The sequence below is a fragment of the Sceloporus undulatus genome, chromosome 1, assembly GCF_019175285.1.
Source record: "Sceloporus undulatus isolate JIND9_A2432 ecotype Alabama chromosome 1, SceUnd_v1.1, whole genome shotgun sequence".
In the NCBI taxonomy this organism is placed as follows: Eukaryota; Metazoa; Chordata; class Lepidosauria; order Squamata; family Phrynosomatidae; genus Sceloporus; species Sceloporus undulatus.
The window spans coordinates 216,981,188-216,998,295 of NC_056522.1; the positions used below are offsets into that span (position 1 = coordinate 216,981,188).

At 41.0% G+C, this 17,108-nt stretch overlaps 1 protein-coding gene across 4 annotated transcripts in view; it reads right to left on the reverse strand.

The window, feature by feature from the left end:
• Positions 1 to 17,108, reverse strand: part of TANC1 (tetratricopeptide repeat, ankyrin repeat and coiled-coil containing 1) — a 176,916-nt gene that overhangs the window by 103,249 nt on the left and 56,559 nt on the right. For 3 of the 4 annotated variants that reach the window (XM_042465137.1, XM_042465113.1, XM_042465128.1), the window contains exon 2: positions 1,424 to 1,503. In XM_042465137.1, coding sequence (XP_042321071.1) covers positions 1,424 to 1,484 — 61 coding nt within the window. In that variant the 5' untranslated portion in view covers positions 1,485 to 1,503. Of the gene's footprint in view, positions 1 to 1,423; positions 1,504 to 15,652; positions 15,687 to 17,108 lie in introns of those variants that run through there. The other variant, XM_042465120.1, reaches the window with a different exon arrangement.

Genomic DNA, 17,108 nt, shown 5'->3' on the forward strand with positions numbered 1-17,108 from the left:
AAGTTTTGAAGATTTAGTCTCAGTACTGCTTGTGGATCTTGGTTTGCTTTAAAGGCTTTAGTCGTTATGCAGAAACTTTTAGGCTAGTCTTAATACATTGCTTTGACCTGATAGGCTGAAGGAAAAATATTACAAAAATGTTAACAGCTCAGATATTCATCACAGCAGTTCCCTGAACTTTCTTACTGTGCCCGGTAGTAGACTCCTTTCTGACAAGTTCTTGCTCTCCACACAGCCCTAAGACAATTTTTTAACATTTATTTTTAGAGAACATGAGCCTCTATCTAATGACCAAGCATATGTTAAAAGGACACCATTGCTCTTCACGACCTATACGAACAGATGCACTTGCGGTTTGTTCTAAAAGCTTCTCCACAACCACAAACACCCACTTTCTTCCCACTAAAATCTGTTTCAACAAAAATCAACTACCTAGTTCTATTCTAAGTATGTACATTATTGCTATCAGCTACTGCTTGCTCATCAGTACTATTTTAGAGCAAGAAAAAGAAAAGGTCTTGTTAGAAAAAGAAGAAGAGTTAGAAAGACTCTTGCTTTGGAGGTTGCAAGGAAAAAATTAGCAGGTTTTGCCTGTGGGCTACCAGTAGCAGAAAAACTACTCAAGAGGAGGAATATATGCATGTTCCATTAGCCCAACATACTGCTTCCCATGAGCGCTGGCATGGTATAGTAGTTTGACTGCTTGACTAGGACCCTGAAGACCAGAGTTCAAATCCTTGCTCAGCCAAACCTTGGGCAAGTCACACAGCCTTACAGGAAGACAATGACAAACCCCCTTTGAATAAGAAAACCTTGTGATAGAACCTAGAGTTGTCATAAGTCAGAAACGACCTGAAGGCACACAATAACAAACAACGATCCGGAGAATTGCTTTTTTACAGGTGTGTCTATCTGTGGGAAAGTTAAACAAAAAGGAGAAAACAATTACACATACCTCTGTTTATAAAATATAATATCCAGCCAACTAAAACCAATGGACTGTACAATACTCTCCCAATGCAAGGAAGCAATACACAAATTATATTTTTTGGAAGGGCTGGATATAATTGTGTAATTCAGCTTGTAGAACAGCTTCTGTAAACAGATTCTTCTACCACACTAATATGCTAATCTAAACTGCAGGGGCTGCACGCCACTATTTCCCAGAAATATCATTCTGGCAAAGGAGAAACCAGTTTGAGAATGCTTTATTACAAGAATGGGCAACTGTGCCCCTCAAGATTTTTTGGATGCAAGTCCCATAATGCATCAACACCGACTATGCTGGTTAGGCTTAATGGGAGCTCAATAGGCCAAAAAAAACATCTGGATGATCACAGTTGCCCAACCCTGCTTTATTCCAAGCTTCCTTGAGGATAATTTGAGTAACAGATTAGTTATAGAAACTAAATAATACACCTACCAGATTCCTTCTTGCTTGCCTTTCCACCATCTCTGCTTTTCTTCAAAACGGCTTTTAACATTTTAACACTGCTCTTCTTCCTATAACAAAAGAGGACACATAATAGTTTTAAATGACTGCATCTGGAGACAATTTTTGCACATCACAAAACAAAATAAACTTTTATAATAAGATATTAATTCAAAACATGTTGAGAGTTTACTTTTATTTTACCTAAAGATGTTATATAAGTTAAACAAAATATTGAAGCTACAAGGAATGTTTTAATACTAGGAGCAAGTGACTAGGGGTTTACTGTCTTGTTATAAAGAAAAACAGCAGACAACATTCTCCACATTCCACATATAATTAAGGTTATGAGGCTAAACCTGGATAAGTTACTGTTAAGGACTCTGGCACAAGCATGTCTGGTTTTTGACCAGAGTTCATCAGAAGAGGAGGGGAAAGCTACACTAACAGAACAGGTATCATAAATTTAAGGAAGTCTGGGAAAGACAATAAAATACTTAAGAGAAAATGCATTTATATATTTTAAAACTGTGAATAAAAATAAGCCTGAACTAAAAGCTTATAATGGGAGGAGGGAGGGCATTCTAAACATTTTAAAGGCCTGAAAATAATATTGTTTTAAAGGGAGACTAAAAATAGTTCATGTAATGTTTTCTTCTTCCCAGTCATTTTGTTCCATATACCTACAAAAGATGCTGCATTCACCATAGCAGAAGGGCTGTGTACAACAGGTACCTGCCTAGTTTTGAATTGAGCACTTTGGAAATCCTATTTTGTCTAAAGTTTTGTGCTTCTTCACCATTTTTATGTAGTCTCTATAACATTACTCTTTCATGCTCTTCCGACTCAACCCTCTTTAGCCCTTCCTCAGTTGAAATCTTGTCAGCTTTCACTTGATGTCAGATCCTGAGCATTCACACTTCTCTGGCCTGAAAGCTGTTCTTAGATTTTGCCCATGCCACAAAGCTCAGATATACTTGGTATCTCTCATTCTCTAAACCTTGGATTAGGAAACAACAACAAACCCATCTACTATATTATTCTCCAGGCAACAAAACTGAGAATGTTTCTCTCCTTTCAGAAAGTACAAAAACAAAGAACAAAATGAATACACCCATGCATTTATTTCATTCTTAAGGTATGTGATAAAACAGGTACTTTATCCACAGGGAATATTCACAGGGAATCAAACAATCCCTGGCAGTTATAGAGTATATGACCGCCAGGCTCTAATGTTTATATACTAGGATAACACAGTATTTTGGAATATTCTTGGCCTCTTGAATTTTACTTTGTTCAGAAGCTTATTCTGACCGGTTAAGATTATCTCCTGGGGGGAAATTAGACATGAACCTTGGCTCATTCTTCTGAGTGACCTCACTGACACAAATTGCTGAAGCATTCTTTGAAACCTTTTCTGAAACTGTAATGTACACATTGGTGAAAAAGTAGCTATCTCATTTAGTTGTTCACTTCTATGTACAAGGAGGGAAGCAAGTGTATGGAATTAATATCTAATAACATTTTTAATGGCACAGAATTACTATCATTTTGATTAGGCTGGCGTTGGTTATTTTCCATAGTACTGCTCAACCATGTGTTATGCAAAGGAGACAGGGAAGAGCCAAAAAAGGACAATCCCTTTTGCTTCTAGGATCAAACTGACACCTAGTCTTCAGCCAAGCCAGATTTTCTATGTTAACGCTCAAAAGAATCATCCTAATATCTCTGGCTATAGGGTGGGCCCAACTTTTAAAAACATATAAACATTTTTCTTCCATTGTTGCTTGGCAACCTAAGTGTTCTTTAATTAGTGTTCTTTTTCAATCATTACATGTTTGTAAAACCTATATTAGACATAGTTCCAAGTAATAAGGGAGGATCAAATTATTTCATGTATTGCAATACATGCATTCTCTCCCTTAGCAGCCTTAAGAGTCTTTGATGTTTTTAGAGTCCCACAGCTGTGCAAGTACTGTAGGTTCATGAGACAGCTATGATTTACATCTAACATTCCAGCCAAAACTACTAGGAGTCTCCATTGTTGCTACTTCCTCTGGCAAACACTACATTCTTAACCTCCATTGTTCTCTTTTCCATGCTCCCGAACAACATTTTAGACAGCATGGTTCTAATTTTAAGGAGAAAACCCAAGGCTCTTTTTAAGAGTCAGGCATCGTTTTAAGCCACTTTGTGTTTTCATCATCTATAATCTGAATGTAATATTTTTAATAGCTAGAACATACCTCCATCTTTAAAAGGGCTCACACATGCTTTTTACTGATATTAGCAGTACTGACATATTTACACAAAGCAGCTCTTAACATGCAACAGTTTGCCCTCAAACTGCATGGCATGAGTTCACACATACACAGTTCTCCTTCAGTAGAGTAAGCTTGATACTGAAGACTGACATCCTTCACAGTACAGTATTTGCAAGTTTGGGCAGACATGATAGATTTTGACAAAGATTGTGAAGTCAAAGGCTTTCATGGCTGGCATCCATAGTTTTTTGTGGGTTTTTCGGGCTATGTGGCCATGTTCTAGAAGATTTTCTTCCTGATGTTTCGCCAGCATCTGTGGCTGGCATCTTCAGAGAATGCTTGCCAGGAAAAAGTTGTGTGTGTGTGTGTATGTATGTACACACACACACTGTGTGAGCCTGAGAATGCAGGAGTGATTTGTATGTGTATTGTTCTATGCTGATGGCAGTCCTCAGGCTGGGAAGCTAATACAAAAGAGGATTAATGTCTGCTAATTGGTGATCATTATCTGCTGGGAAAGCCCCTGACACTGAGTGGTTTCCCATTTGCATTTGCTGAGTTCTTATTTTGCTATTCCTCAGGACTGGTAGCCAAATTTTGTTCACTTTAGGGGTTTCTTCTTTCCGGTTGAAATTGTCCAGGTGTTTGTGGATTTCAATGGCTTCCCTGTGCATCCTGACATGGCAGTGGTTGGCATGGTCCAGAACTTCAGTGTTTTCAAACAGTATTTTCTGCCCAGGATGGTTTGTGGCTACTGCTACTGCTGATTTTTCTGGTTGGCCCAGTCTGCGGTGTCTCTCGTGTTCCTTGATTCTTGTTTGCACATTGCGTTTGGTGGTCCCTATGTAGACTTGTCCACAGCTGCATGGTATGCGGTAAACTCCTGCAGCTGTGAGAGGGTCTCTCTGGTCCTTGGCTGAGCAAAGCATTTGCTGGATATTCTTAGTTTGTAAACCATTTGCAGGTTGTGCTTCCTCACCACTTTGCCTATTCTGTCTGTGACTCCTTTGATATATGGTAAAAATACCTTCCCTTTGGTATTTGGTACTGCTTGTCTTCACTCCTCTGGATTTTTCTGGGCTTGACAGCCCTTCTGTTGTCTGAGATGGAATAACTATTAGCCTGTAGAGCCCGGTCATAGAATCATAGAATCGTAGAGTTGGAAGAGACCACTAGGGCCATCCAGTCCAACCCCCTGCCATGCAGGAAATCCAAATCAAAGCATCCCTGACAGATGGCCATCTAGTCTCTGCTTAAAGACCTCCAAGGAAGGAGACTCTATCACCCAGGGAGTGCATTCCACTGTCGAACAGCCCTTACTGTCAGGAAGTTCCTCCTAATGTTGAGGTGGAATCTCTTTTCCTGGAGCTTGCATCCATTGTTCCAAGTTCTGTTCTCTGGAGCAGAAGAAAACAAGCTTGTTCCCTCCTCAATATGACATCCCTTCAAATATTTAAACAGGGCTATCATATCACCTCTTAACCTTCTTTTCTCCAGGCTAAACATCCCCAGCTCCCTAAGTCGTTCCTCATAGGACATGGTTTCCAGACCCTTCACCATTTTTGTCGCCCTCCTTTGGACACGCTCCAGTTTCTCAATGTCCCTTCTGAATTGTGGCGCCCAGAACTGGACACAATATTCTAGGTGGGGCCTGACCAGAGCAGAATACAGTTGCACTATTACTTCTCTTGAATTAGACACTATACTTCTATTGATGCAGCCTAAAATAGCATTGGCCTTTTTAGCTGCCGCATCACACTGTTCACTCATGTTCAACTTGTGGTCTACTTGGACTCCTAGATCCCTTTCACACGTAGTTTCATTCAGCCAGGTGTCACCCATCCTATATCTGTGCATTTTATTTTTCCGCCCTAAATGCAATACCTTACATTTCTCTGTGTTGAATTTCATTTTGTTAGCTTTGGCCCAGCTTTCTAGTCTATTCAGGTCATTTTGAATCTTGATCCTGTCCTCTGGGGTATTAGCTATTCCCCCTAATTTGGTGTCATCTGCAAATTTGATAAGTATGCTCCCAATTCTGTCATCCAGGTCATTGATAAAGATGTTGAATAACACTGGGCCCAGGACAGAGCCCTGTGGGATCCCACTGGTCACTTCTCTCCAGGATGAAAATGAGCCATTGTTGAGCACCCTTTGGGTTCGGCCGGTCAACCAATTACAGATCCATGTAACAGTTCCTTTGTCTAGCCCACATTTTACAAGCTTGTTTGCAAGTATGTCATGGGAAACCTTGTCAAAGGCCTTAGTGAAATCAAGATATACTATATCCACAGCATTCCCTTCATCTACCAAGCTGGTAATTTTATCAAAGAAAAAGAGATTAGGGTTGTCTGCATGACTTGTTTCTCTGAAACCCATGTTGACTTTTTGTGATTATGGCATTGCCTTCTAGATGTTCACAGACTCTCTGTTTAATGATCTGCTCCAGAATCTTTCCTAGTACTGATGTCAGATTAACTGGACGATAATTGTTGGGATCCTCTTTTTTCCCCTTTTTGAAGATGGGGACAACGTTTGCCCTCCGCCGGTCGGCTGGGATCTCTCCTGTTTTCCAGGAGTTCTCAAAGATTATTGCCAATGGCTCCGATATTACATTTGCCAGTTCTTTTAATACCCTTGGATGGAGGTCATCTGGTCCCGGAGACTTAAATTCATTTAGATTAATAAGGTGTTCCTCTACTATCTCTTTACTTATTCTGTGCTGAAATTCCCCTATTCTGTCCTCTGCTCCATTATCCTCAGGTTGAGCACCCTTTGCCTTTTCTGAGAAGACTGAGTCAAAGAAGGTGTTGAGTAATTCTGCCTTTTCTCTGTCTTCTGTTAGCATTTTGCCATTTTCTCCATGCAGTGGCCCTACCGTTTCCTTCTTCTTCCTTTTGCTGCGGACATATCCAAAAAAGCCCTTTTTATTCTTCTTAACCTCTCTAGCAAGTCTGAGTTCATTCTGTGCTTTAGCTTTTCTGACTTTACCCCTGTACATGCCTGCTATTTCTTTGAATTCCTTTTTTGTGATTTCCCCCTTTTTCCATTTCTTATACATGTTCTGTTTCAAACTTAGCTCGGTTGAAAGTTCCTTAGTCATCCATCCTGGTTTCTTGAGACACCTCCCGTTTTTCTTTCTCACTGGAACTTTTTGAAATTGTGCCTTCAGTATCTCTCTTTTGAGAAACTCCCATCCGTCCTGAACTCCTTTATCTTTTAGTATTTCTGACCATGGAATCGCCCTTAATACTTCTCTAAGTTTACTGAAATCCGCTCTCCTAAAGTCTAGGATGCATGTCTGATTATGCCTGGCTTCTCCTTTCCACTGTATTACAAACTCCAGGAGAACATGGTCACTTCCACCTAATGATCCCACCACTTGCACCCCATTAACCAAGTCATCCTTGTTGGTTAGGATCAGATCTAAAATAGCTGACCCCCTTGTTGCCTCTTCCACCTTTTGGACCATGAAATTGTCTTCCAGGCAAGTGAGGAATTTGCTAGGCCTTGAGGATTTTGCTGAGTTTGACTTCCAGCAAATATCAGGATAGTTGAAGTCGCCCATCACTACTACATCTCTCTTTTCTGACTGTGTGGTCATCTGTTCTAGAAAGATATCATCCAATTCCTCAGTCTGACTTGGGGGTCTGTAGTAGACTCCCACCGTAACATCCTTGTTGTTTCCCTCCCCTTTGATTCTTATCCAGATGCTCTCCACCTGGCTTCCATGATTGATGTCCAGGATCTCTTCACTGGTGTAAATATCTCTGACATATAGTGCTATTCCTCCTCCTTTCCTGTTTGGCCTATTTCTCTTAATAAGGTTATACCCCTCTATTTCCACATTCCAATCATGAGACTCATCCCACCAGGTTTCAGTGATGCCTATTATATCATATTTGCTTTGTTGTACTAGGAGTTCGAGTTCATCTTGCTTATTTCCCATGCTCTGTCCATTAGTGTAGAGACATCGCAGACCATGGTTCCCTTTTACTTGCTGCCTGTGCAAGTTTTTTTGCCTCCCACTGTTGGGTCCTTGCACTGTTTGCCTTGTTTCCTCTATGTCAGTTTGACTATTTTCGCCATCCCTTTCGCCTTCCTTAATATTGTCTCCCTTCCCCTCGGAACTCAGTTTAAAGCTCTCCTGATCAAGTTCTTGAGACTGTTGGCAAAAACATTTCTTCCAACTGGTGTGAGATGCAACCCGTCAGTTGCAAGAAGTCCTTCCTCATGGAACCGCAGCCCATGATCGAAGAATCCAAATCCTTCTCGGCGGCACCATCTGCGGAGCCAGTTGTTCACATCCGCTATTTTCCTCTCCCTTCCTGGACCATGCCCTTCAACTGGCAGAAGAGACGAGATGACAACCTGTACATCCATTCCTTTCAGCTTCCTACCAAGCGCCTCGTAATCCCTTTTGATGTTCTGAAGGCTGTGTCTTGCAGTATCATAAGTTCCCACGTGGACCAAAAGGAAGGGGTATTTGTCAGTAGGCTTGACCAGTCTTGTCAGCCTCTCTGTCACATCACGGATCTTTGCACCTGGAAGACAACACACCTCTCGAGACATCTTGTCAGGCCTACAAATCACTGCTTCTGTACCTCTGAGCAAGGAGTCCCCCACTACGACCACACGCCTCCTCCGAGGCTTAGCAGCGACTGTTCCCTCGGGTGGGACTCTCAGGCTCCCCTGCTCTGTCCCTGAAGTCTGTCCATGCTGCTCTTCTTCATCCTTCTTGATAAGGGAAAGAGCTTCGAATCGATTCTCTAGCTGCAAGCTCCCCAAACAATTCCTTCTTGGCTTACTTCTCTTTGTGACATTCCTCCAGCTGTCTGCCTCCTCTGTTTGGCAAGTGACCTCTTCCACCTTAGCATCTTCCTCTCCGTGGTACTCATCCAAGATCGTTAGTTCTATTGTGTCCAGGAAATCCTCTTGTTCCCTAATATGCTGAAGTGTAGCTACTCTGGCCTCCAGCTGCTGCACTTTCTCCTCCAAGAGTGCTACCAACTTGCACTTGGTGCATGTGAAGTTCTCCACTTCTGTAGGCAAGAAGAGAAACATCCCACAAGAGTTGCAGGTGACTACAGCAGATCCCTCGTTGTCCATACTGCAAAGTCTTTAGTAATGAATATAACAGTCAATCTACTGGGAATACTTCTTTAAAGGAATGTACTGGCTGCTATCTTACACTTAAAGGGAAGGTTCTGTTTCAATATCTGATTCTAACCTGATGCCACTCGAGCAGAGTTGTTGAGTTAAAGAAAACTAAAGTTTTCCGCCCCTTCAGCAACGAGCACACGGTCTCAAGCACACGGTCTCAAAATGGCTGCCAAGCAGCTCCTCTCCTTCTCCTCTCTCTGGCCGGACTGCTCTGGAAGGCTCTGGAAGTTGGTATATAAAGCTAGTCTGCTAGCTCCGCCCCCTTGTGACTCACAGATGTGACTCACATAAGCTCCGCCCCTTCAGCAATGAGCACATGGTCTCGAGCACACGGTCTCAAAATGGCTGCCAAGCAGCTCCTCTCCTTCTCCTCTCTCTGGCCGGACTGCTCTGGAAGGCTCTGGAAGTTGGTATATAAAGCTAGTCTTCTAGCTCCGCCCCCTTGTGACTCACAGATGTGACTCACATAAGCTCCGCCCCTTCAGCAATGAGCACACAGTCTCAAAATGGCTGCCAAGCAGCTCCTCTCCTTCTCCTCTCTCTGGCCGGACTGCTCTGGAAGGCTCTGGAAGTTGGTATATAAAGCTAGTCTGCTAGCTCTGCCCCCTTGTGACTCACAGATGTGACTCACATAAGCTCCGCCCCTTCAGCAACGAGCACACGGTCTAGGTTCTTCAGTTCATCTTCCAAGAGGTGGAGTTCGCAGATGCATTTTGCTCAGTCTACCAGTGTTTTGACTGTGCTTCTTTTTTGTCCTGGGTGATGGTTGGAGTTCTTGTGCAGGTATTGGTCTGTGTGTGTGTGTGTTTTCTGTATACTGTGTGACCCAAACTTTGGTTCGATTTGCGGATGACTAGGACATCCAAGAATGGCAGTGTTCCTTCCTTTTCTTTTCCCATAGTGAATAGGATGTTGAGGTGGATGTTGTTCAGATGGTTCAGGAACACAGCCATGTCTTTTTCTCCATGGCTCCAAATGGTGAAAGTGTCATCCATGTATCTTTGACAAAGATTTTTCTGATATCAAGTGAACAGTCCCAGATGGGAGATTTGACTGTTCATTGATGATAGCATCACCCAAAAAATCCAAGGAAAATCTTCCAAGATTTATTTAGCACCACATCATGAAGCAGAAGTGAGCTACAACAAACCTTTAATTACCCAAAACTAAACTGGGGAAGGTTTGGGTTTCTTTTAGCAAAATAGCTCATCTGATGATCTTAGAATGGTAAATAACGCACACAATGCAAGTGACTGCCTTATATTTTTCCTGTTGACAATGCAAATGTTTGATTCTAATTTATTTGTTCCAGCCATAATCTATAGCAAGTTGGCACAAGGTTTTTTTTAATGGAAAAAGGATAATAGCATGCAATTTACACAGCCAAAAACAAGGAATTACAGTCCTTAAATCCTGACAAAGTATTACACTCCATACTGTAAAGATACATGAAGAGGGTCCCCCCTACCCTTATGGCTGCTCTTAAAGTTATGAACCAGAGTGAGAAAAAGTATCTAAAGATGACCTTCATGCTAATAGATTTTTTTCCCCATCTCTCAAGGTTACTGATAGAAAAGGGGGGGGGGGCTGGAATTGTGTTGAAGCAATAAAGACAACATGGTAAACATTAAAGCATAAACACTGTATCTAATGAGTAGTGGAATATCTTACATTCTGACAGGGAGGCATGTCCTACTGTCTAGAGAAATTGAACAGAGAAGTAGAATGCAACTGGATTTGAATCAATATATTACGTACTATTGCAGCACTATGCATAAACAGGACATTATTTTCTGTTCTTTCCTTGACTATTAATTTACCACAGATCCTAAATTATAGGCATGATTGATGTGCTCTATTGGGAGAAAAATCTTTGGCAATAAATAGCATCTATAGTAAGGATATTTCAGAAATGAATAGGGCAGTGATTTATCGTTTAGTATGGAAATATTAACTGATCTACTGTGAGATCAGGACATGCGGTAAATAATTAATTGGTATTCTAGGCAGTGTGCAGACTTGGAAGGTGACTTTGAAGTAGCTGGCAACAGCTTAGAACAAAGTGATGGGGGGGGGAGAAGATGCCCAAATAAAGAACAGTTGGTTTATAGGAAAATAAACATATACTGAGAAGCCACCACAGCTTTAAAGTACTTAAGGATTTTAATGTATGGCACGATATCAAATAGAAATTAAATTGAGTAGAGAAAATGCACTTATCAAAGCTCAGCATACTTAAAAGCCCCTCTTCCTCTCTACATTTTACTTGTGGGTGTACTTTCCAATGGAGAATGTCATACTCCTGAAAGATTCTCATGTTGAGGAATCTATTGGCACCCTTACCCATTTGCACTTTTTGCTCAACCCATCTCAAGAGCCTACCTACTCCTCTGTGGTAATTTAGGCATGCATTGTATCTGTGTATAATCCATGGTTACAACTTGTGCTATGTTGCTCATGGCTAGTAGCAGAATAGACATTTCCCTGTGCGCTCCATCTAATTCAAAAGGTGGAAGTCCCAAAGAGTTTTGCACAACAGCATTTTTGACACTGTTCAGAAACCCCTGGCTCAAATGTTATACTATACAGGAAACTGGTATGATTTGAGGTAGAGGAAAAACAAGAGGGACTGATATATGGGGAAGGCATTATAGAAGTCTTTCTCTGAACAGTGGTCCTTGAACAAAACAAAACAAAACTACAAAGGAAAATTGAAAAGAGAATTGGAATGTTTCCCCAAACTCCAGTCCATCAACAGTGGGTTAAACAAAGACAATAGTTTCCTGGCAAACTACTATACATTTTTTAACACTAGCTAACCCCACAGCCTCATGAGGGCTCTTTTGGCCAGTTCATCACATCTCCTTTCCAGTTCCCACACTACATTCCAATACTCATTATGTATCTTACCTTTAGGCAACATCCTTCCTCCTGCCTTTGTCCCCCAACAGCCATCTAAAACTTGAACTTATCCATACCCAAAAAGTTTTGCATTTCTACTGCCATTCTCTCACACACAGCCTGCTTATAAAGGTCTGCACCTGGAACCTCCCTTCTACCACATGCATCTGAGGAATTAGACTGAAGTCTACAAAAACTAATGCTACCAGTTTCTTCCTTTCAGTTAGTCTCAAAGGTGCTACAAGATCCCTTTTCTCTGAAAAAGACATTGAAGAGCAGGAAAGGAATATACAGAACAATCTGAAGTCACATGGTCCAGTTCTACTGATTAAACTAAGCAGATCTGAGCCAATAAGCTGCATAATAGAGAGACTGGGATGACACGGATATGTAAACAACTTTCAAAGGAAAAGGTAAGTGCATGTTTATGTGAAAAACTGGTTCTAAAAACATGACAGCAACTCTGTACAAACCACATGGCGGCATTTAATCCAACATACTGTTTCCAATAATGGCCAGCTAGTCACTTTTAGAAAGCCTCAAGGAGAGCCTGAAGGTAATATTCCTTGCTCACTGTTCATCATCAGTCATGATATTATCCAATAACTCTTGACATCTCTATCTTCCAAAGCAATTTCAGTTTGAACTTATGAAATTTCATTCTAAAACCATTCAAGTCGATGGCAATTACCACATCTTTACAATAGCAAATGTCATGTTAATTATGCACTGAATATCAAAATACATTATTTGTTAATTCTGAATCTATTGTCTATCAATTTCATTAGGAGATCCCAAATTATAATATTCTGAGGAGGAAAACACCCCGTCACCAATCCACTTTCTTTACATCAAGTGTATATAATTTAGTCAGAGCCCAGTCACAAGTTCTATGTAAAACTAGGAGGTTTTGTCCCAATGTGTATCATTTCAAACTTCAATATCCCACCCATTTTGTTATCCATTTGCTCTGATATGGCAAGACTCTTGGAAGCCTGCTTAGGGTTTTCACCATACAGAATGGTTCGATATCATCTTCTAAAATTAGCTACTGTAAATTATGGTTCACCCAAACTCCAATTATTTATGAATATATTAAATATCCTCAGTTCTAAGTCAGATAACTTTACTAATAACTCCTCTCCATAGAAAGGACTATACTTTTATTCTCACTCTCCATTGCCAGTTCTTTAACTAGTCACCAATTCATAACAGTACCCGTCCTCTTACCCTTAAAGGCAAGGTTTTTCTCTTCCTCTCGTTTCCTTTAAACTATACTTTACCATGACATCCAAACTAGAAAACTAAGGCTAATGGTTTGTCTCTAAACCACAATTTGAAGGTAGTAAAACCAACAGCTGAATGGCATGGTAAAGACAAGGGAAGGCATGTGCTCAGAGAACTAGAGGGAGTACATAAGTTCACAATACACTCCTGGAGAGAGCCAGTGTGGTGTAGTGGTTTGAGGACTGGATTCTGGAGAACAGGGTTTGACTCTCCACTCAGCTATTTAAACCCACTGGGTGACCTTGGGCAAGTCATACTCTCTCAGCCTCAGAGGGAGGCAATGACAACCCCCTCTGAAGAAACTTGCCAAGAAAACCTCATGAAAGGGTCACCATAAGTCAGAAACTACATAAAAGCACACAACAACATTCCTGGGCTGCTAATGCATGGTTGATGGAACAATTTCAGATCACTAGGACAGCCCAACCTGCATATCCACTGATTCTTTATTCATAGTTTCAAGTACTGATGGCTTGAAAATATTCCAAAAAAATATAAATTCCAAAAAGCAATGCTTGATTTTGCTATTTTGTATAAGGAAAGGCAATTTCCTGCACCACTGAATTAAATGGGACTTCAGCATCCATGGATTCTGGTATCTATGGAGGATTCTGGAACCAGACCCCAACAGATACCAAGGGTCCACTGTATGTATACCTCCCTTGCAGACAAAGGTATAGTGAATACTCTAAATCATATAAGTGGTTAGTGGGATACAGTTGATTTCAAAATTAATCATTATTCTTCTGTCCCTATGTACCGTTCACAAGCATTATCACAGACCCACTCAAAAGTAGCTTCATAACAAGGATCTATTTTTTAAAAAAAGTAAATACTTGGAGAAGAGTGAGTTTTCTCTACTCAGACATAGTATAATCCAAAACTGTATTTCTTGTCTATAAATGTTCAATGTATCTGCAGAACACTTATAAATGATCCATCAAGGTAATAATCTTTCTCATGTTGTATTTTCAAAATGAATGCCTGAATTTAATGAAAAAATCATTTTTAAATTCCCAAGTCAAAAGCTCAAAAACTGTAGCTGCTAGACAATAACTCAAATACTGTAGCTGTTATTACCCATTTCTCTACTGTCAGTCGAACCATACATTACAAGGAGAAACTGGAGCAAAAGGCAAGTTAGGATAAAATCATTTGCTGTGGTCATACCAAACCCACTAAACAGAATGCCTAGAAATCACTTACCAAAGAGGCCAGACTGAATAGGGTGACCTTGGGCAAGTCACATCCCCCCAGCCTCAGAAGAAGGCAAACCCACTCTGAACAAATCTTGCAAAAACAAACAAACAAACAAACAAACAAACAAACGACAATCCCATCTTAGGGTCACCATAAACTGGAAGCACATAACACTAAGAGCCTCAGGCTATTTTGTCACCATTGTCTCATCTAAACCTTTCCACCAACTGGATATTGGAGGAGGGCTGTAGGAGGAGTCAGAGCACAAAATGACTTTTTTGTCTCTCTTCCTGCCCTTTCCCAAACATAGTTCAACATCCTACATGTGCACATAGCTCCACTTGTACAAGTCCGCATGCTCCTACCTCCTAGCAGCTGTCAAGCCCAGAAAGGGCCCCTTGCTGCTTGCTGCTGTTTATAGTGGGGAAGGAAAAGATGGGGAGCTGATTCAGACTAAGAAGCAGCTGGCCTCAGCTTGAGGCAGGCAGAAGAAAGAAGGGTGTGCTTCAAATGGAGTGCACCCACATTTTCCTTCCCCTAGGTGTCCAAAGCAGCTGGATCCTGACAGTATGAACTGCCTCCCTTATCCCTCCTCTCCCCACAGGCACAGGGGCCCTTCTCAGGACTTGACAGGTTGTTGTTGTTGTTATTATTATTATTATTATTATTATTACGCTTAATCACTTGGAATCCAAGCGGATTACAACAATAAAATGAGATAGTTAAAAATTCTAAAAACCACTATTCCCCCCACTATAAAATATAGTAATACTAAAAAGAGATTAAACCAGAAAAACATTAAAACAATAGTATAAAGTAACAGTTAAAATCAATAGAAGATTAGTAAGAAATTAATAGCAGGATCCAGATAGGATGGTGCTGAGAGAAGGGAGGTTTTTGGATGAAGCACAAGGGGAAGAGACCCCCCCCCCCCCCGCTGTGCCCCATTCAAAAAGGGACTTAGGTACTCATAGGTTACTAACATGATGCCATTCGTAATGTGAAATGCATACTGGGTATTGATGTGTACACACAGGAAAACATAAATGCATGCATATAAGAGAATGCATGTAATGTTGTGCATGGGCAAGGGAAAGGATACACTACTTGTGTATCTCACAAGTGCAAATCAATTAAAGGGGCGGGACAATAAAACCAAGAAGAAAATCTTCACACATTTGTCAATGTTGCCACTTTTCATGTTCTTCCTCAGATCTCTATTTGCTTTGAAACTGAACGAAAGAATTCTTTCCCGCACAGAAGTGACCATTATATTTTATTCATGTTCAAAAGAAAAGGAACTTGGAAGAGCTATTGCCACTGGCCTCTTTTCCCACTGCCTTTATCAAGAAAGCACTGGCATCAAGCCAAAACAGCAGTTTAAACATTAAACATTCATACTCACCCCAGGGAAGCAGCAGTTTTACACTCCACCAGGAGGGACTGAGGGAGAAAGGGTTTTTTTATTATTTAAAAAACTGCTTAAAACAGAAGCCTTCCCTACCTACAAGCCAGGTGGCCTCCTGGCTTATCAAACTGGTTTTAAAAGCCCACAGAGGGAGAGTCTTGTAAAGTCCAGAAAATGCACATGGTGCAAAATGGACACAAAGGAACAATCCACAAAACTAGATCACACAGTTTAGAAATCCCCCTAGCTGTGCGTTTAACTTTTTTTCCCTTTGAAATGAAGACCCATTCTCTCACTTTGTCAAAATTGAGCAAATCCTGACTCCTTGTGATCCCTGCCTACTCTTTAGGAGTATATCATTTCAACATGTCAGCCACCATGAATCTTCTCTTGCCAATAAATCAATTCCAATTGAAACCAGAACTTTGCTAGAGAAAGTCAATGATGAAAAGCCACACTGTAAAATCAATGGTGTCACACGGGAAAATGGCACACTAAGTTAGAAGCCACTTTGACAAAAAGGAGGAACATCATACACCTAGCCTTCCATCCTCTTCTTGGTTTATTCATATATACACACTTACATATGTACACAAAAACACATTCAAACACAGAAACACACATGGATGGGTGGACTCAGTGTTCAAAATATGTACTAAGCCTGGCTTAACTTCTCATGCTCTCTTGTATGCCTTTGCATAATATCCCTTTGCCAGAATGGCCTAATGGTTTGAGCATTGTACTATGACTCTGGGGGCCAGGGTTTAATTCCCTGCTCAGCTATGGAAACCCACTGGGTGATCTTGGGCGAATCATACACTCTCAGCTCCAGAAAACCCTGTGATAGGGTCACCTTAGAGTCAACCTAAGTCAGAAATGACTTGAAGGTACACAACAAAGGACTGGGTGCGACGTTTGTGCAAAGAGCTGGGAAACTTGCCCTTTCTTATTAATCTGTAGGGTCCCCTATTGGAGGTTCTTGAGGATTCAAGTGTGCTGGATGGAAGCAGCAGCAGTAAAGGGAAAGTTGCAGAGGCTGTAAGTAGAGCTTTTAAATAAGCAAGAGGTGCAGATGTGTGGGTGTAATGCTAGGGTGGAATAGAGGAAAAGAAAGGGTGTGCAGGCTGTCAGAAACATTAAATGTTTAATACTATACAGTAATCACAGATATACAAGCCATTTATCAACTTTCAGAAGATGTTAGTTCTGGGAAGGTTGCACCAAGTAACTGGTTTATGAAGCCACATCACCATGTGAATCCAGTAAGTTTTCCCATGAATCACTGCCTTCCTGCATCGTACCATATCATGGCTACAGGTTGTTTGCCAAGATTTTCCAACCCTGCCCATAGGATTAGTTTGAGCAAGCATTAAACCAAAGATACTGTTTCAGTTTCCCATGAACAGCTCCTGCAGATGTGTATCTGAACTAGCAATCCTGAAATATTACAGTA